We start from the raw sequence: 20,426 nt of genomic DNA, 5'->3' as shown, positions 1-20,426 counted from the left end.
AATTACATCATTCGCTCCTCCTACATACAGATGGCGGCTCCGGAGAACAACAACCGCGTATTCGTCATGGAGTTTATCAAATAAATCTCCACAATGGCCGGTACAGTTTGTACATCGTGGTATTTGGACTGTTTCTAAGGGTTTACTGTATACATGTTTGGTGTTTCAGAATGTAACGCCGCATAAGGTAAAATAAACGTTTGGCAGCTAGTAAGTTGTTTGTTAACAAAATAACTGGATTTCTAGAGTGATTGTTTGTGTTTTTTTTAAACAACAGCAACCCTCTGGGTAAATCAGCTTGGACTGGTAACTTGAAACTGAAACGTGTATAGTAGTTTCGTTTCTCAAGACTTGCATACTAGCTGTAGTTAATTGCCGCTCTGTTTGTAAAGCGAAAGCGAGAAGCGAGAAGCGAAAGCGTTGTCAAAGTCAACACTGAGAGGGAAGCACTGAAACCAAATGATATAAACCTCCATGCCTATTTTGATGTCAACCTTTGATCTGTTTTACCCTTTTGTTTGTTTGTTTGTTTGTTTGTTTGTTATTTGCAGACACGCCCACTTGCCAACCTGGAACCTTGTAGCACAGGTGAGTTAAATAGAAAATATATTGACTGCCATAGCTAAGTATAGATTATTAGTATTGCTAAGTACACCGGTGGCCAAAAGTTTGGAATAATTTACAGATTTTGCTGTTTTGGAAGGAAATTGGTACTTTAATTCACCAAAGTGGCATTCAACTGATCACAAAGTATAGTCAGGACATTACTGATGTAAAAAACAGCACCATCACTATTTAAAAAAAGTCATTTTTGATCAAATCTAGACAGGCCCCATTTCCAGCAGCCATCACTCCAACACCTTATCCTTTAGTAATCATGCTACATTGCTAATTTGGTACTAGAAAATCACTTGCCATTATATCAAACACAGCTGAAAGCTATTTGGTTCGTTAAATGAAGCTTAACATTGTCTTTGTGTTTGTTTTTGAGTTGCCACAGTATGCAATAGACTGGCATGTCTTAAGGTCAATATTAGGTCAAAAATGGGAAAAAAGAAACAGCTTTCTCTAGAAACTCATCAGTCAATCATTGCTTGAAACTGCCAAAAAACTGAAGATTACATACAAAGGTGTACACTATAGTCTTAAAAGGACAACTGGTTCTAACAAGGACAGAAAGAGATGTGGAAGGCCAGATGTACAACTAAACAAGAGGATAAGTACATCAGAGTCTCTAGTTTGAGAAATAGACACCTCACATGTCCTCAGCTGACAGCTTCATTGAATTCTACCCGCTCAACACCAGTTTCATGTACAACAGTAAAGAGAAGACTCAGGGGTGCAGGCCTTATGGGAAGAATTGCAAAGAAAAAGCCACTTTTGAAACAGAAAAACTAAAAGAAAAGGTTAGAGTGGGCAAAGAAACAATGGACAACAGATAACTGGAAAAGAGTGTTATGGATCTTAACCACATTGAGATTTTGTGGGATCAGCTAGACTGTAAGATGCGTGAGAAGTGCCCGACAATACAGCCACATCTATGGCAAGTGCTACAGGAAGTGTGGGGTGAAATGTCACCTGAGTATCTGGACAAACTGACAGCTAGAATGCCAAGGATCTGCAAAGCTGTCATTGCTGCATGTGGAGGATTTTGTTGATGAGAACTCTTTGAAGTAGTTTAAGAAGTTTTGAAAAAAATTTTTTTCAAATTGTAATAGTAATTTGTCACATTATTAATGTCCTGACTATATATTGGGATCAGTTGAATGCCACTTTGGTGAATAAAAGTAACAATTTCTGTCCATAAGAGCAAAATCTGTACATTATTCCAAACTTTTGGCCGCCAGTGTATGTAAAGTAACAGTGTTAAAATGATGTGCATGGGGAATAATTGCACAGACTTTACAAAGCAGTTTTTTTTTAAATCTAAATGAGAGTTTTGCATTCTCATGTACAACACATGATACATGCATCTCGCTCCATGCAGATGACACAGAAGACTTTTAATGACACATGTCTCTCATCACAATAAAATGTCAAGTAGCCTCAAGCAACGCTTCACCTCTGAGGGTGAGATACAGTTCACCAGTGTTTTATATATACTGTACAGGGATGCTTGGTGTGTTGGGCTGCTATTGATCTGCTTGTGAGCTTACTGCGCAATATGGCACAATGGTAATGTCCTTCAGCGAATGGCCATGTGCAATATCTTCCTTCATCCTAGCTTATTTTTCCCCCTTTTATTCTAGACTCATCAACTGTCATGTTGTCAATTCTCTTTCGTATTTGCCAGTCAGTCTGATTTGTGGCTACTAACAATCTTAAATTAACTTGCACTCGCATTTAATGCAGGTTTGTAAGGTGATTGAGCTACCATGGTGATATGGAGGAGGGTGCTGTTACTTTTAAATTTCTTGATTGCATGTCTGACTTTTTTTTTTTTTGCATGTCTTTTTTTGCAAGTGAAAGAATTCATTCCGCTTGGTACACCACGGCGCCAAAGTTTAAATGGCACATCCCATCCTGTATCATGTAGCGCACGTCTTGAACCTCATGAGAAGACTCCAAAACTGTTAAGTTCACTGGATAAACGCGTGCTGCCAATCAAAAGCCCTGAGCTGGAGCAGAGGGACAAGTCCACTACATCCTCCAACAAGAGCTGTAGGACAAAACAGGACCGCAGTGTTGCTGTGAAAAGACTACAACCAAACAATGGAAACATTCACTCCTTTATGGACAGGCCCCTCAATCCCATAGTTAAAAAGGAGGTGAAAAAGACCAGTTCTTACAACAGAGCCAGAGAACATTCTATAGCTCTCAGCAAGGAGTTAAATGAAAACCTGAGGGTAAATGCAACTATCAATACATTTTATTTTTTGATGCATTTTATGTGTAATTGTTCACGGTTTTAACAACCACTCCTATGTTGTTCATTTTCATTGAACTGTTTTTCTTTATTTATGTTGCTGTGGTCAGTGGTCATGACATTGGCATCTGGCATCTCTGATCACTGTCTCTTCTGGTAAAGAAATTCAGTGTTCTCATAACCATGAAAAACCTGGAAATATCAAGGAATTTTAAGTTTAAAACAGTCACGGCCATTAATAAAAACGTAGGAGTTTTGGAAAAGTCCTTAAAATGTTTATAGTGAATAGACATTTTTCTAGTTTTCCTTTGCTCTAGAATATCTAGAAAGTGATGTTTGGTTTGTGAGCAAATCATTCTTTTGCCTTCTTTTCAAATTCTTTAATGAATTGGTCAAAAAGGTTCTTATTAGCAAATTTGTCTGAATCAAAGTGATTTTCCAAGAAATCATAAATGACTGGAAAGGTCATGAAAAACTTCATTAATTTGTCAAAAAATCTGGGAACCTGAAAATTGTATTGTTTACTATAGTCATAATTGTCATAGCCTGTTGTTGCTATTTGCATTTCTGGCATTTAACTTCTTAACCAATGATGCTATGAAATTCCTTGTTCAGGTCGGAGGAGATATGTATCATTTACATTGTGCTACAACGTTTCGGAGGCATTCTGTTCCTCAGTCATCTCATTCCAGGCCTAACCTTGAGAACTATAGTGCCAACTCATTCAAACAAAGGCACAAAAGCTCAGTTAACACACCGGAGCGATACGTCCACCGCCCTGATCAGAGGAAAGATAGACAGGAGAATAGAGACGACAACGCATTTAGCAGCATGTCCTCACAGAAGGTACAGTAAGAGCTCTTAATTTGTGTTTCATAATTTGATGTACAATTATCCAGTGATGGTGTGCAGGTTAAAGGAGAAGTGTGTAATTTTTTAGATGTCAAAATACTTTCTCCTATCCCAGGTTAATAAGTAAATCAAACTAGAAGTAAGCCATTCATATGTTGATTTCCCCAAAAAGTGTAAACACTGGCACATTCAAACACTGGTTTGTTTGAGCATCCCAACCAGCCTGTCCGAGCAAAATTGGCTCAACCAATGGCTTGGACTTTGGGGCAGGACTGTCTTTTTGTCCAATCAATGCCAGACGGGGAGTGTTTGAGAAACCTGTTTGAAATGCTGTTAGTGGCATATAAATTGCACACTTCCCCTTTAAGCATGTTCAAGCCTTCCCCATATGGGTAATTATCTGTCTTTTCATTGGTTTTATTACAGGAATTAAGCACCCCTCACCAGAACACTACCCCGGGTAAAGATTGTTACCTTTTGTTGCATTACTGATACTGCTCAGCTATTAGAATTGTGCTTTTCTAACTAAACTGGTAATCTGTCTCTGTCAATTACCCCGTTTTGCCAACAGAGGACAGGCTGTCCCTTTCTGCAAAGAGAAAAAGGGAGGCTAGCACAGGCAGTGAGAGGGAAATTAAACGGCCGAGTCTAGATGTCCAGCTCACACCCAGCTCTTCAAGTACAAACTCACCACCAAAATATGTCAGATGTGCTTTCTTGAACTGCAGCAGTGATTCTGTGCTAACTGTAAAGGAGAAACAGTCCCCTAAACTGCTCAATCCTGCATCAGACACCAACAAACCAAGAGCTCCATCCTCCCTCCCCAGGCAGCTTTTTAAACCCTGTAAGGAGCCCAGCAGTAAGTCAAACACAGAGAGCGACAAACCGCACTCATTTCAGTTCACTAAATTCCCCCTAACTAGAGAGCCTAAAGATGCTATGGTGGCACGTGCTAACAAGAGTCTCAGAACTCCACCTAGCCAACCGGATTTTCACAAAATCTCTCCAAAGTCAAGCACAACGTTTGACAGCATTGAGACCCTCTTTACTCCTGACCCGTGCATTTCATCTCCCAAAACACATAGCAAAAAAATTAATGGAGAAAGAGAAGGTTGTACTGTCTCCACGCTCCCAAGCTCCTCATCCAGCCACAAGGAGAGCATTAAAATTCGCTCACCCCCCCATCAGCCCAAACTAGGAACACCCTGCTTTGCTGAGCAAGTCAGTTCATGTAAGATGGAACCGGATGAAAGAACGCCATTGCAAGTGGAGCACTCAAGCTGCCTCAAGGCTAACATGTCTGCCCCAGCTGTTTCTGTGAAAGTAGAAGGATCAACAGAAAAGAAGTGCTGCCCCCAGTGGAAAGATCCCTTAGATGTTGAGCTGGAAGATGACTCAGGAGATGATCTGAGAGAAAGCTGTGCTATCAGCCTGAGCAGCAGCAGCAGTGGTCATGACAAGGATAATTTGCCCTCCCTGAGGGAGATCATGGATTGGAGTGTCCGTGTGCCTGTTACACCTGAGAAAGATGCTTTTTCTGAGCCCATGACACCAGTCCCAAAAGCAGCAGTAAGTTAAAGTCTAATGATGTGGAATAACAGAGGAAAACACATTATTTACTCGTGTCATTAATCACTCTTCAGTGTTTCTGATCTCATTGTAAACACCTGCGTTTTTCTTATTTATCTACATTAGCCTGAGGCAGTGAAAACCAAAGCAGTTAGTTATAGAAATACACTGGAACAGATGCTGCAAGAGAAGGAACAATATCAAAGGTTGGTTGTCAAAGATATCAAAGATTTATTTATTTTTTTGGACAACTTTCCCATTTATTTTTGTGTTTTGCAACCCTTTGATTGCTAGAGTGCTTTTGCTGTCTATGACCAAGGTATCAAAATCTCTGCATTCATAATGCCAGCAGCTTTAATCACTGTTACTATTGCGCATAGTTAGGGTTAGTGAATTTTCAGAACCCTTAAATCAAAGTATTACACTTTGTGTGGCTTTGCTGATGGAAGATGTGATATCAGAGTTTTTTTACTAAGCCACTGATACTAACAGGTTTTGCTGGGCCAAAAAAAATAGCATATATTTAAATTAAAGGAATTACCCAAGCCACATCATAGAGACATACAACTACCTAGTTATGTGCTTAAATCCTCCCAGAACACCTTATCAACCATCCACCACACCCTTGCATGATTGAGGTGAGTTTTTCATGGGCAAGCACCACTCACTTTTATTTATTTATTTATTTATTTTATTTTATTTTTTCAGAAAATGTAAAAGTCTAGTCTGAATGGCTAGTCACTTATTCTTCTATATTTGTGTATGCTTGGTGCCAAGACCTCTGGTTGACATTATCACTTTGGATGTGTAATATTGACAGGTTAAACCAAACCTGTCATTATGTATTGTCCATGGCAGAATTTGTCAAGACACTGCATTTATCATAGAGCCTTACCCTTATAAATGGCAAATAATTACTTTACACACTTTGTAATACACAGGTCAAAAGAGCTGGAGAGGCAGTTACTTGCGTCTTGTGAAGAGGACTTGCTGAATTTCTATGAGGATGAGAACAGTGAAAGTAAAGAGGAAAAAATTTCACATGAGCAAAGGTATTTTGTTCATACTGTAAGTGTTTGTCAGTTAGTTAGGCTTTGTTTACATGGCACACTATTCTGATTTGCCAGTTCAGATCAGTTTGTTCAGGCAATGTAGCGAATTTCAGATATATCCAAATTGGTTGCTATAGTAATGAGTTGTCAGAAAGATGCCAACTCACTTTCTTCTACAACAATTGGGAGCAGAAAGTGGACATCATGAAAGAGAGGCATATGAGACATAAGCAGGCCCAGACAGAATTTGACTTGTTCATATTTTGTGGGAAAATCTGTGTAATGGATCTAAAAATGGTAAAATGTGCTAAACGTTGTACTATACTCTACTGGTAGTTGAAAGCATAATCAAATTAGGGAAAATAGATAATAAATAAACATGTTAGGGGCAGGAAATGTGTAGAACTTTGGGATGAATGACTGTGATGATGTGGGCAGAGAATATATGTGGACTTGGACATAAGCGATGGAGGGAGCATTGCTGTGTTTTTATATCCATTCCTTGACACTGTTGTGCATGGTGTATGATGATGAATATGTCATTATCCAAAAGAGCAAAAACTACATGAATTCTGTTCTGATGATTCAGACCGAAATGCATACCACTTAATCAGATTTCTGTGGTTTGAATTGGTTTTGTAAAAAGGCTATTTTCAGTCTGTTTTTTTTCTGTCTGTGTTAATGGAACCCTGTTTTCTTTAATGTTTTTAAGTGGAATGTTTTTTTTGTTTTTTTTTTACATTAACATTGTTTTATAAATGCTTGTGTAGGCATATTAATTTGGAAAAATGTGCAGTTATTGTATGTATGCTGCTTTGTCTTAATTAGTACCTCTAGTGCCATTATGTTGAATACGGTCAGCCTCTTGAATGTTTATCTTCATTCATATCTGTTCATGTTTAGGGAATTTTTGCAAAGGTTCTCAGTTGCCTCATGTGCCATCAAGGACATCCATCCAGGAGAGGAAGTGTTCACACCTGCTAAGTTTGGCCGACTCTTCAGTCATCAGACTCTGGACCTGAGGAAAATTATTGTGACTCCACACAACAGATCTCAACAAATCCTCCTTCAGTAAGACTGTCACCATTAAATAATCACACAAATTATGCTCAAAACCCTAATACAAATTGTATCCAATTTTTTTTGCTTATGATATAATATAAAAAGGTATTCCGTGAAGTGCCAAAATGTGCTAGTTTATGACATGGAGAATTATCAAGTTGACTTAAAGGTGCATGAAGTTGGAGCCTGGGTAGCTCAGCGAGTATTGACACTGACTACCACGCCTGAAGTCGCGAGTTTGAATCCAGGGCATGCTGAGTGACTCCAGCCGGGTCTCCTAAGCAACCAGATTGGCCCGGTTGTTAGGGAGTGTAGAGTCACAGGGGGTAACCTCCTCGTGGTCGCTATAATGTGTGGTTCTTGCTCTTGGTGGGGCGCGTGGTGAGTTGTGCATGGATGCTGTGGAGAATATCGTGAAGCCTCCACGCATGCTATGTCTCCGTGGTAACAAGCCACGTGATAAGATGTGCGGATTGACGGTCTCGGACACGGAGGCAACTGAGATTAGTCCTCTGCCACCCGGATTGAGGCGAGTCACTACGCCACCACGAGGACTTAGAGTGCATTGGGAATTGGGCATTACAAATTGGGGGAGAAAAAAGGTGCATGAAGTAATTTTCAAATTTATACGTTTTACCCCTAAAGAAATTATGTAATCAATCCTTAATTTAATTTAATATGTATTTATTTATTTATTTGTAAAAAGATTTTTTATTATGTACACTCGCATGAGATAAAGTCTCAGTCTGTAGCTCATCAGTAGCCTAATAAGTTTTATTTTAAATGGAGCTGCTCTGCCATTTGGTGAAAAAGAAATGAATATTGATGATTAATGCTCAGTAATATGGGAGATGCTTCTGTGACGATTTGTGTCCTGTTCATTTGCAAGGTGTTTTGTAGTTTTATGGTGTTTTGTGTCACGTGTTAGTAACTTCTTATTCTTGTGATAAAAAAAAATAAAGAAAAATGATAGAGAAGTGCTGTTTGAGATTTTAGTGTTTTTTTTTTTTTTTCCTTTGAAGGGCCAGTACTGAAAAAGTGTTGCGTCTGATCAGTGCAGGCTTGTTGAGGAAAGCCTACTGTTCTTTCCCTTGTCAGCCTGTCGTTACACGCTGGCTTTTTCAGGTAAAGCCACCCACCTGCCTCATATTTTATACTTAAACACACTCTCCCACCAACTGTATGCTTGGTCAACAATATATGAAAGTAAATACAGTGGTCCCAAAAAGTACTTGGGCACTCAAGCCAAAATTAAAAATCTATTCATGACTTCATACTGCTACTATATTGACTGTGGTTGGTGGACCTCAGACCCTCTGAGGGTATCCGGGGGCATGCTCCCCTGTAAGAAAATTTTGTACATTTGAAAGTTAAATGCATCAATCTGATACACTTTGATAGCAAAATTAAGAGGCTAGATCTATGAAGACCTTTGTGCTCTTGTAAACAATTTTGTGCTCTAGTAATAATTTAATCATAAACACATTGGCTGTATAGATATGAATTGTGACATGGCAAAAAAGTCAAACCCACAAAGCATAAACGAGACAGGTTAACGCAGTTCACAAATGGTCAAAACACAAAATCGACCAGAGCATACATTTGAGCCAGGGCTCGACATTAAGCATTGTCATGTGCTTGTCCTCCGGACTAAGGACTTTTAAGTTACATGCTCAAGTAACTTGTCAAAGTTTATGTTGTATATGTTTCTAAAATTAAGACTGGTGCCCAACCTAATAGTGTACCTATGCAATAAACTGTAAACGGCACTGGTAGGGGAGGAGGCTATTGTCATATGATAATTATATTATGTTACGTATGGTATTCAAATAAAGAAAAGCCTTCGTCGCTACCATTAACAGCTGGGGTGCTCACACTTCTATGGAATGAGATCTACTTTTTCATCATGTTATTGCAGCAAGATCTGCCATGTACAATAAAGGCTATACATTATCACAATGCCAAAATTTTAGTAGTCGTTAGTGAAATCTGACGATTCTCAATACAGACTTCAAAATCACAACAAATAATAACACTAACTAATTTGTTAATGATAGAAGAATGGTTTCAAGTTATTAAGTAATTATTCAAGACTAGTAAACAGACAGTAATAAAATAACAATAAAAAACAGCAATGAATAGAAATAGATTAAAATATAATAAAAATTATTCAAAATTCAGTGCTTTTTTTAACAGTTTTAAAAGTTTTTAACAGCAGTTTCAAGTATTCAAGTAAACATTCAGAACTAAATGCAGAAACTACTACTGGTTTTTACTGTATGATTGTAATACATTTAATACTTTTTAAAGCTACTAAAGTTACACAGTCAAGAGCAGTGAGTTTGTTTTCTTGTTCCGGTTTATTATAATGACACATTAGACAGCAGCAGGTCTATTAGCTTAAATTTAAACTTACAAGTCCGACATTTTAATACAAATCTGCCGTTTACGTTCACTTTAGACATAACTCTCTGTGTTTACATGAATACCTCACCAAGATTTTTAAATGTATTTGACTGTTCAGGTGCGCATTAGCGTGAGCATTTTCGGAACACGCGCATGTTCAGCAGTCAGCACACACACACGCCACCTGTCAATCAAACAGGGCACAGCTGTTACTAGATCGCTTGCGAATGATAAAATTATGCACTCTGGATTATTTTCAACAGCAGAATAAGAATATGAAGGCTATCAAAAATATAGCTGGTTATTTTTTTGTTGTTGACGTTTTAATCAGTCTGCTGGTCCGGTCGAGCAAGTAAAATTGTCTTTCACTTGCCCCTTCAAAAATCCACTTGTCACGGACGAGCGTTAATGTCGAGCCCTGTGAGCCATCAAAGAAATGAAGCAAAAGTGGTTACCTGTGTTGAACTTGCTCCTCAGATGCTGAAAATAGTTACGTTGTCAGAGCCGCTGGTAATAGCGTTAATGTTAGATAATTGGTTCCAGTGTGTGTGTGAGCACTGACTGGGAGTAAGAGATGCTTTGCCAAAGCAAAGGTGCAAAACACAATGTTGGAGATCTTTTATTTTATTATGAAAATTGTAAAGATATTTTCAGTTCATTATGAAACTGGTGGGACAAATTAGACAGGCTGCCACAGTCTAGGTAATTAATGGGAAACACTGAATTACTTGAGCAGCTCAGAAGTTAGTTGAGAAAAGGTCTAGCATAATTTGTTCACACTTCCCACTTGGTTTGATGTTTTGTTAATGCAGTGTTTGTCTAATTGCCTAATTTGACTTATGCAGAGCCATTCATATATTTTTAAATGTGTCTTAAGTGTTTTTTTGGGCCACTGTACTGTAGATTTTATCTCAGGCCATATATATTTGCCTTTCTTTTGTATTGTTATATAATTTTGTTGAAGTTTTATGACCTGCTGCTCTCTTTATATACATCTAACGTGAGTTATAAAATGTGCATAGTTACATTTTGTTCAGGTTTCCTTATATTCTCCCATGTGAATCCTGCACACCCTTGGGACATTTACACTTAAACCTGCCGAAACCTATATGTTACAATCAGTAAACTTTGTTGAGACCTTACAATGTTGACAAACCAGCTGGAATTTGGGGACTCAACTTAAAATCCTTTCAAAATCAATTTAATTTATTCAGTATAAATGTTATCTTTAATAACAACAGACACTTTACAGAGTGTACAGTCATCTGCTTGAAATGTACAGTATGTACAATTATATAACTAATGCTTTTCCAGATGATGTCAGTTCACCCAAACCTCATCACTTCTTCACGGATCCTACAGTCTTTGCAAACCATCGCTCTGTCTGCTGCTGAACACATAGGTATGCTCAAATAACCTCCTATTGGCCAGATGTGTTGTTGTTGTTGTTGTAGAACTGCAAGAGGTACTAACACTTACTGTTGTTTTGTAGTGGAAAACCAGAGCCGAAAGTTTAAAGTGTGGGTGCCCACTGTACAGGATATTGCAATAGTGTTCCTTAACATGGGCGCATCATTCATCAGTCTCTTCCCTCTGGAGGCCCTGCAACCCCCTTTTACTGAAGGAGACCTTTTGTGAGCATTTAACCATTCTAACTTCAGCATTAGGATGTTAACAAGCATTTGCACTAGCTTTAACAAGCTATATGTTTTTGGCATTTAGAATAGTTGACATTAACCATGACTTAAACAGATAGGCTCTATAATTCTGATTGGATGAGCCAAGTTTGAAGCCATTGTAAAATGTTGACAATCGCACACCTGTGACCACACATTCTGTATTGATGCGGCAATTTTTCTACATTGCCTAGCAACTGTAAACGGCCTACAAAGAGGCTAATTAACTATATTACTTGCTAAAAGAATAGTTTATTTCAATTTTTCTTCATGAAAAATGTAGCTATTTATTGAACTTTAGTGCCTTTTATCATATTGCTCTTGCTGCTATTTTTTAAAAGCAATAAGCCACTTGAGGCTGTGCTTTGATAGTGATTCTACCATGGTTAATGGGGGTTTTAAGCACTCCACTAAATTGTGCATAAGAACACCCCTTACACAAGGTAAAATAGCTTGACCTCTCATGGCTTAGTGCTTTATTGTAACACAATCAGCATTGTTATTTTTCAAACATTTCTTTGTCTTGGCAGAGAGGACTTTCAGGTGGAAGAGACCAGTCAAGAGAGACTGATTTCTGATTCGAAAGACTATGCCACTTTACCAGTGCATAATTTGGAGAGTGTTGTCAAGGTTTGCTGAATATTTTGAGGAATTTGTGTCATGTATGTTTAGTGTGTAAAGTTTCATTGTTTTTCGAACGAATGGTTAGTTCTGAATTGAAATGACATTGTCAGTATTCTTTGTGCCTGTGTTTGTGAAACTTTGTGTATACACTCAGTACCTGTCCCTGTGCATCGCGCTGTGTCCAAAAGCGTACACTGACGAGGAGTTGCTGTTGCTTCTAACAGTGGCATGTAGAATCGCACTGGAGACTCATTTCCAGTTGCTGCCAACTGGACACTTCAGCCTCCTCCTCCAGAACATGCTTAAGAACATCACACACTGGGAAGTACAGGTGAGAAAGCAACCTAGTCTCATAAAATGAACATTACTGTAACTGCGTTTTTGAAAACGCACTTTTAGGTGCCGCATTCTACATTTCGCCGCAGTTTCCTGGGGAAATTAACACCAGAGGCGCTTCAACAACAGTGTGTTTTATTCACTTTCACACAAATCATGACTGCAATGGCTGATTATGACTTTATAAACTCTTATTTATTAAACTGTTACTCACACACTGCTATGTTATGATATTGAAACACTTTTACTATTACGCATCATTTAAAAAAACGACACATTTTAACACTTGTTTTACAGACCCACCTACATTTACACACGTATTCAACGTGATTAGCTTGCGTCTTAGCTCACCTCATAGAGTGTTGGACTTTGGGACTCAGAAGACCGAGGCTTGAGCCTAGCCAAGCACGCAAACTGACATGTGAGATGAATGAATCATAGAAGCGACACAAAATGACATGGTTGCTTCAGAAAATGTGCTTTTCATGTCGCATTTGCTTTTAGGACATTAGCGTTAGGTGTAGGTGTTGGTTTAAGGTAAGGATATCTATTTTGTTTACCTCTCATTTGATTTTAAAACTCTACTGGTTAGGTTTAGGTTAAAGTTTTAGGTTACGGAAGTATGTTTTACTCATTAAAACATCCATTAAACGTTCACCTTAAAAATCTCTTATTACAAAACCATTTCACTCGCTTTGATTTATTCTTACAAATTATTCTCACATTCATCCATGTTAGTCAGCTAGATAACTTTACGTTGGTGACCTTTAAATTGAATTTAAAGAATTTTAGAATTTGCAACAAATAAGTTAAATTCATCCCAGAAAACCAAAATGTAAGTTTCCAAGGAACGAAAACACAAGAGCAAAAGATGTAAGTAGTGACAGTGCAACACTAGCCTCGGGTCATCGAGCCATCTATATTGTTGAGCACTGAATTCATTGAAGTATCAGTTCCCTTTATAATGGAGCCATTTCTTCAGTTAACACAGCTTTTCTGTTGTATATCTACAGATATCTAAAGCTTGCCAGACCCTGACTGATTTATCGGAAGATCATCACAACCTTAGGCGGCTCGTTTATCTTCTGCCAGAAAGCAGTCGTGGAAAGTGAGTGAAAACCTGTAATGCAATATAAATGCTGTTGCTACTTGTTGACTTTAATGTGGACTGTAGCAGATTAATCAACATTAATATAAATATCTGCAGTAATTATTCAGTTGTCTTTTCATCAAAAGGCAATTAAAACGGCACCTGAGTTTGTCTATCATCTCAAAGCTTTTGAATCACACCTGCACTTACAAACCCTCAGGCACAGAGTTTAAGGTAAAAAATGATAAATTACAACATAAGCAGCTTTCATTGCTGGACTTTTGAAGTATTGATAATTATACAAAAGATATGAAGTCATCTTTGCTTTCTGACACTGTATTTATCTAGCTATCTGAGCTGAAAAATTATCTACCACAAATGCGTCCTTCATCCCTGCTGAAAAGCCTCAGGTTTGCAAGAAGAGCAGAGGATTGTGATGCCACTCTAGACCAACAAGTGAGCAGGCAGTTCTCTGTACACTGAGGGCCATCATTACTTTCTTAATATGCAGGAGTGATATAGCTAACCCACTTAGAGTTTATTAACTTATAAATTATCTCCTTTCATACAGGCATATTACCTCTGCTACAGCCTTTTGACATTGACAAATGAAGCCTCCAATTTTGAGTTTTTACCCTCAAACCAGAGAGTAAGTGTTTTTATAACATTTATAGTTGAGTCATAAAGAAACTGTGTCATTGAATCAGTCACAAACAGACCCTGTCAATGGATAGCTCCACTCTGTCTTCTCGTACCACTCTCACCCTCAGGGACCAATTATGAGCATAACTAATTTTTCTGTCTTTAGAAAAAGGAGTGCTTCTGTGAATTGAAATGAGGGATGATTTTACAGACTAGAGGAGTGATGTCTAGTGAAAGAGGATAGTGTTCATTATGCATCACCATGATTTAACCGACTTTCTTTTTCACAGTAAAAATGTTGTGGAAAATAATCTGCATTGTTTTTCACTAATGAAACACAAGGAAGACTATTTAACCATTTTCATTTAAATGCACCAATATAACAATACAAAGTTCTAAACAGCATTATTTAACTACATACAGGTGCATCTCAATAAATTAGAATGTCATGGAAAAGTTCATTTATTTCAGTAATTCAACTCAAATTGTGAAACTCGTGTATTAAATAAATTCAATGCACACAGACTGAAGTAGTTTAACTCTTTGGTTCTTTTAATTGTGGTGATTTTGGCTCACATTTAACAAAAACCCACCAATTCACTATCTCAAAAAATTAGAATACATCATAAGACCAATAAAAAAAACATTTTTAGTGAATTGTTGGCCTTCTGGAAAGTATGTTCATTTACTATGTATGTACTCAATACTTGGTAGGGGCTCCTTTTGCTTTAATTACTGCCTCAATTCGGTGTGGCATGGAGGTGATCAGTTTGTGGCACTGCTGAGGTGGTATGGAAGCCCAGGTTTCTTTGACAGTGGCCTTCATCTCATCTGCATTTTTTTGGTCTCTTGTTTCTCATTTTCCTCTTGACAATACCCCATAGATTCTCTATGGGGTTCAGGTCTGGTGAGTTTGCTGGCCAGTCAAGCACACCAACACCATGGTCATTTAACCAAATTTTTAGTGCTTTTGGCAGTGTGGGCAGGTGCCAAATCCTGCTGGAAAATGAAATCAGCATCTTTAAAAAGCTGGTCAGCAGAAGGAAGCATGAAGTGCTCCAAAATTTCTTGGTAAACGGGTGCAGTGACTTTGGTTTTCAAAAAACACAATGGACCAACACCAGCAGATGACATTGCACCCCAAATCATCACAGACTGTGGAAACTTAACACTGGACTTCAAGCAACTTGGGCTACGAGCTTCTCCACCCTTCCTCCAGACTCTAGGACCTTGGTGTCCAAATGAAATACAAAACTTGCTCTCATCTGAAAAGAGGACTTTGGACCACTGGGCAACAGTCCAGTTCTTCTCCTTAGCCCAGGTAAGACGCCTCTGACGTTGTCTGTGGTTCAGGAGTGGCTTGACAAGAGGAATATGACAACTGTAGCCAAATTCCTTGACACGTCTGTGTGTGGTGGCTCTTAATGCCTTGACCCCAGCCTCAGTCCATTCCTTGTGAAGTTCACCCAAATTCTTGAATCGATTTTGCTTGACAATCCTCATAAGGCTGCGGTTCTCTTGGTTGGTTGTGCATCTTTTTCTTCCACACTTTTTCCTTCCACTCAACTTTCTGTTAACATGCTTGGATACAGCACTCTGTGAACAGCCAGCTTCTTTGGCAATGAATGTTTGTGGCTTACCCTCCTTGTGAAGGGTGTCAATGATTGTCTTCTGGACAACTGTCAGATCAGCAGGATTGTGTAGCCTAGTGAACCAAACTGAGAGACCATTTTGAAGGCTCAGGAAACCTTTGCAGGTGTTTTGAGTTGATTAGCTGATTGGCATGTCACCATATTCTAATTTTTTGAGATAGTGAATTGGTGGGTTTTTGTTAAATGTGAGCCAAAATCATCACAATTAAAAGAACCAAAGACTTAAACTACTTCAGTCTGTGTGCATTGAATTTCTTTAATACACGAGTTTCACAATTTGAGTTGAATTACTGAATTAAATGAACTTTTCCACGACATTCTAATTTATTGAGATGCACCTGTATATTTTTTTTCTAAAGTATTTTAATATATGAAGATGCCACACAAAGACTTAAAGGGATAGTTCACCCAAAAGTTTTAATTCTCTCATTATTTACTCACGCTCATAATATCTCAGGTGTGTATGACTTTCTTTCTTCACCAGAACACATTTGAAGAAAACAGAAAAATATCTCACCTCAGTAGGTCCTTAAAATGCAAATGAATGGAGATTTCACTGTTGAAGCTCCAAAAATCACAGACAGTCAGCATAAATGTATTCGATTCTAAAGGGACACGATCACTTTTGGTGTGAAAAAGATAAATATTGAAGTCCTTTTTTAACTCTAAATCATGCTTCAGTTCAGCAGCGGTATGCACGTGACGTAATTGCTTTGGCATTTCAAACATGTGAGAACTGAAGCACTTGAGTCACAGCCAGAAGAGCAGCGCTGTTTACAACTGTGTAGGAGGAACACTGTACAGAAACTTCATTGGTTTTGGTTTAGACCTGTATTTATCTGTTTCTTTACTCACAATGGTCCGTTTGTGTGCTTATCCTGGATGTCTCAACCAAGAGGAGAATGTGAGATTACACCTGTATCCATGGAAGCGTGAATACGTCACACGAGAGTCCGCTTGGACTCCACCCTTTTGTGAAGTGTTGGATTATAGTTAAAAAATACTTAAATATTTATCTTTTTTTTCTCGCACCAAAAGCGATCGTGTCGCTTTAGAATTTAACCGCTGGAGTCGTATCGATGATGTTTGTGCTGACTGTCTGTGAATTTTGGAGTTTCAAAAGAGAAATCTCCAGAGTGAACTCTAAAAGCCTTGCACAGTAGTAGCTTATGATAACAATAATCAAAAATTATACACTCAGTGCTATCATCTGATCATGGCTTAGTCTTTGTCTTGTCATTTTTTTATATCACAATTTGAATATTTCATTTGGACTAACTTAAGACCTCTTTCATTGCCAGAACGATCTGCGCAGTCTTTCTTCTCAACTGGAGAAACACATTAAATGTGACATTAGGGAGAGCGAGAAGATGCTGTACAGGAGCAAGGTAAAGAACAATCTTATTCTATACTTTGTTCGGAGAATCCCTTGTTCTTTTTGTTATCAAAGAGGTTCCGATTATTATAGACAGCATGCTTGTGTTTTCATCTGTAGGTGAAAGACTTTGTGGCAAGGATATACACCAAGTGGCAGGTGCTTCTCACACGATCCAGGCCTCAAGAGGTAATACCTCTTACATGAATTGAAGAATGTGTCAACTGATACTGAAGAAAGATACATTATATTGCCAAAAGTATTCGCTCACCCATCCAAATAATTGAATTCAGGTGTTCCAATCACTTCCATGGCCACAGGTGTATAAAATGAAGCACCTAGGCATGCAGACTGCTTCTACAAACATTTGTGAAAGAATGGGCCGCTCTCAGGAGCTCAGTGAATTCCAGCGTGGTACTGTGATAGGATGCCACCTGTGCAACAAGTCCAGTCGTGAAATTTCCTCGCTACTAAATATTCCACAGTCAACTGTCAGTGGTATTATAACAAAGTGGAAGCGATTGGGAATGACAGCAACTCAGCCACGAAGTGGTAGGCCACGTAAAATGACAGAGCGGGGTCAGCGGATGCTGAGGCGCATAGTGCGCAGAGGTCGCCAAATTTCTGCAGAGTCAATCGCTACAGACCTCCAAAGTTCATGTGGCCTTCAGATTAGCTCAAGAAGAGTGCGTAGAGAGCTTCATGGAATGGGTTTCCATGGCCGAGCAGCTGCATCCAAGCCATACATCACCAAGTGCAATGCAAAGCGTCGGATGCAGTGGTGTAAAGCACGCCGCCACTGGACTCTAGAGCAGTGGAGACACGTTCTCTGGAGTGACGAATCATGCTTCTCCATCTGGCAATCTGATGGACGAGTCTGGGTTTGGCGGTTGCCAGGAGAACGGTACTTGTCTGACTGCATTGTGCCAACTGTGAAGTTTGGTGGAGGGGGGATTATGGTGTGGGGTTGTTTTTCAGGAGCTGGGCTTGGCCCCTTAGTTCCAGTGAAAGGAACTCTGAATGCTTCAGCATACCAAGAGATTTTGGACAATTCCATGTTCCCAACTTTGTGGGAACAGTTTGGGGATGGCCCCTTCCTGTTCCAACATGGCTGTGCACCAGTGCACAAAGCAAGGTCCATAAAGACATGGATGAGCGAGTTTGGTGTGGAAGAACTTGACTGGCCTGCACAGAGTCCTGACCTCAACCCGATAGAGCACCTTTGGGATGAATTAGAGCGAAGACTGCGAGCCAGGCCTTCTCGTCCAACATCAGTGTCTGACCTCACAAATGCGCTTCTGGAAGAATGGTCAAAAATTCCCATAAACACACTCCTAAACCTTGTGGAAAGCCTTCCCAGAAGAGTTGAAGCTGTTATAGCTGCAAAGGGTGGGCCGACGTCATATTAAACCCTATGGATTAAGAATGGGATGTCACTTAAGTTCATATGCGTCTAAAGGCAGATGAGCGAATACTTTTGGCAATATAGTGTATGATTAATTTTGTCTAACCTTGAACAGCACCTTCTTATGGTTTGAAAATTCAAGCACCATGGGTCCTTTACAGTCTCAATCTACAATTTATCTGAAGCTAAATAGAAAGTATTGTGCTTGTAAACAGCCATGTGGAGTCTGCTTGGAAGAACTGTGCTATTGTTTTAATGTTTTTTGTGGTGACATTGATGGGCATTTTTGAAGCAGTCCTGCTTTGTACCCTTAAAACAATACCCAAAAATGAAAATTATGTCAATTTTTTCACCCCCATGTTGTTCCAAGCCCATAGGTCTTCCTTTCTACTGTGGAACCCAAGGGAGAAATTTCTTAATTTGGCCTCTTTTTATATTCACAGGGAAAGCTGTATGATTACTGGAAGCCTCCACCAGAGGATGAGGTGCCCAACAGTCCTAAGGGCCAGTCCTGCCACACAGCACAAGACACTTCAGAAAGTTCGGAAGAAACTCGGACCACAGAGTCAAGCTGTACAGAGTCAGATGATGATGCTGAGAGCAAAGAAGAGGAGGAGTGGGCTAAAGAATGTGAGGAACCTGAGAACACTGAGGAGAACAAGGCATGCCAGAATGAAGAAAGTGGGGAGGTAGAGGAGAAAAGTGATGAGCAACAGCTGATGGAGCTAGGTGAAGAAGATGGACAGTTGGAAGAAACCCCTGATGAAGAGCTGTTTAAAAGCCCTGAAGAGTTCATGCAGAGTGATGAAGACGAAGATCTCATAAATAGAGAGGAGGAGCTTTTTAAGGATGAAGAGCCACATGAAGAAGAAAAAAAGCACATAGAATCAAACAATGAGTTAGGAGAACTTGAGGATTTGATGCTGTTAGAAATGCAAGAGCAAATGAAGGATGAGATTTGCGAGGAGATGTCTGTAGACTCTCTTTGAGAGGATTTTACATGGCACCTTTGGTAGCATTGATACTCATACCTTGTGCAAGCAATCTTTATATGGGTTTTTTGTGCATTCTTTAATGGAGTTTAATAACACTTACGCAATGCATGTCATTGTTTACATATTGTTCATAGGTCCTTAATGTAAGTTCTGTATTTACCATTTGTGTCCTTTTTTATATCTGCCGTCTTACTGAATGTTTGAACTGAACATATTTTTATGTACATATACTGCTAAGTTCATTTTGTTTCAAGGCTTTTCTAGCCATATCATTGGTGAAAACATGTATGTGGTCATTGTGCACACTGTTAGATCTCAGAATCAGGGTGCCTGCTGTCTTTTATATTTCTTGCCTGTTTCTGCAGTTTAAAAAATATCTGGGGCATCTTTATCCAGAAACACCATATGTGATTCTGTTTAGCGTTTATTAATATTACTTTTTTAAATTCACAAAACAAAGGTTTAATGTAATTAACTGCAAGAATTTTGCTGTATAAATGATTTAAAATTAATTCTGTATTTCTTCAAACTATATTACATATATTTTGGTAAATTGTATGAAAATAAATACTTGTTCTAATAAAAAAAAGGTTTGTTTCTGTTTGACTGTCCACCCTCACTTCAGACCAGCATGATCTTGCTAGCGTTTACATCAGTCTTGCATTGTGCATCTCTTGTGGTAGTAAAGGAACAATTGGAAGTTGATCAAGGCAACATCACTTGCATGCAAATATTCAATCAGTCTATCCTTAAGCAAAAAATAAAAGAGTGTTATGCTTTGCAATGAACGTTCTAAACAGAATACGAATGTTGCATTTAATCGA

The 20,426-nt window shown here is 38.8% G+C and overlaps 1 protein-coding gene across 3 annotated transcripts; it reads left to right on the top strand.

Moving 5' to 3' along the window:
• The first annotated feature begins 25 nt into the window (after nucleotides 1–25).
• Nucleotides 26–20,193, top strand: LOC127413685 (SMC5-SMC6 complex localization factor protein 2-like). 3 transcript variants are annotated; one of them, XM_051651004.1, is made up of 22 exons: nucleotides 26–100; nucleotides 552–588; nucleotides 1,988–2,070; nucleotides 2,464–2,846; nucleotides 3,482–3,712; nucleotides 4,145–4,178; nucleotides 4,290–5,287; nucleotides 5,414–5,493; nucleotides 6,229–6,339; nucleotides 7,243–7,410; nucleotides 8,424–8,526; nucleotides 11,122–11,209; nucleotides 11,300–11,441; nucleotides 12,014–12,113; nucleotides 12,262–12,438; nucleotides 13,457–13,551; nucleotides 13,680–13,767; nucleotides 13,882–13,989; nucleotides 14,105–14,182; nucleotides 17,129–17,215; nucleotides 17,323–17,391; nucleotides 19,051–20,193. In XM_051651004.1, exons 3-22 carry the CDS (start codon nucleotides 2,007–2,009, stop codon nucleotides 19,594–19,596), a joined length of 3,750 nt encoding a protein of 1,249 aa, XP_051506964.1. In that variant the 5' UTR covers nucleotides 26–100; nucleotides 552–588; nucleotides 1,988–2,006; the 3' UTR covers nucleotides 19,597–20,193. The 3 variants fall into 3 exon arrangements, with proteins under 3 accessions (XP_051506964.1, XP_051506963.1, XP_051506965.1); XM_051651003.1 differs by having other exon boundaries at nucleotides 80–187; XM_051651005.1 differs by lacking the exons at nucleotides 26–100; nucleotides 552–588; nucleotides 1,988–2,070 and adding an exon at nucleotides 2,977–3,022 and having other exon boundaries at nucleotides 2,718–2,846; nucleotides 19,051–20,191.
• The last annotated feature ends 233 nt before the right edge of the window (nucleotides 20,194–20,426 follow it).

Source organism: Myxocyprinus asiaticus, chromosome 23, assembly GCF_019703515.2.
Source record: "Myxocyprinus asiaticus isolate MX2 ecotype Aquarium Trade chromosome 23, UBuf_Myxa_2, whole genome shotgun sequence".
Taxonomy (NCBI): Eukaryota; Metazoa; Chordata; class Actinopteri; order Cypriniformes; family Catostomidae; genus Myxocyprinus; species Myxocyprinus asiaticus.
Note: the sequence above shows the minus strand (reverse complement) of the source record. Positions and strands in the feature narration are given on the sequence as shown.

Excerpts from the sequence above, each read along its gene's own strand:
- LOC127413685 (XM_051651004.1), top strand. The coding sequence starts at position 2,007 with ATGACACATGTCTCTCATCACAATAAAATGTCAAGTAGCCTCAAGCAA. Across the intron at positions 4,179-4,289 it reads TCACCAGAACACTACCCCGG|AGGACAGGCTGTCCCTTTCT; the intron begins GTAAAGATTGTT and ends TTTTGCCAACAG. Across the intron at positions 13,768-13,881 it reads CCTCAGGCACAGAGTTTAAG|CTATCTGAGCTGAAAAATTA; the intron begins GTAAAAAATGAT and ends GTATTTATCTAG.